Source organism: Fulmarus glacialis, unplaced genomic scaffold, assembly GCF_000690835.1.
Source record: "Fulmarus glacialis isolate BGI_N327 unplaced genomic scaffold, ASM69083v1 scaffold17887, whole genome shotgun sequence".
Lineage (NCBI taxonomy): Eukaryota > Metazoa > Chordata > Aves > Procellariiformes > Procellariidae > Fulmarus > Fulmarus glacialis.
The window spans coordinates 9,448-9,708 of NW_009221454.1; the positions used below are offsets into that span (position 1 = coordinate 9,448).

General features: G+C 67.0%; 1 protein-coding gene across 1 annotated transcript in view; it reads right to left on the reverse strand.

The window, feature by feature from the left end:
- The window catches only part of DLL1 (delta-like 1 (Drosophila)), a gene marked incomplete at its 5' end in the record, with an annotated part of 7,230 nt that extends 7,158 nt beyond the window's left edge, over positions 1–72 (reverse strand). Inside the window, one exon of the mRNA XM_009581130.1 lies at positions 12–72. Coding sequence (XP_009579425.1) covers positions 12–72 — 61 coding nt within the window. The remainder of the gene's footprint in view (positions 1–11) is intronic.
- Between the last annotated feature and the right edge of the window lie 189 nt (positions 73–261).

Below are 261 nucleotides of genomic sequence, written 5' to 3' on the forward strand. Positions count from 1 at the left end.
GGTACAGTTACCTGTGGTGAGGTCGTCGGGAGAGTCCGTATGCAGAGCCTCAATGATGAGCGAGAAGGTGCCCTGGGGAAAGAAGGAGCAGAGACAACCCACCGGGAGAGCGTGAGAGCAGGCAGGGCCAGGGGGCAGCGCCCCCAGCCCCCCAGGAGTTATCAGGCCCCGCCCAGACACCCCCGGGGGATCGGTGGCCCCTTGGAAAGTCGCTCGCCCAGCTGGGGTGGCCCGGGTGTGTGGGATGGGATGGGACGCGGA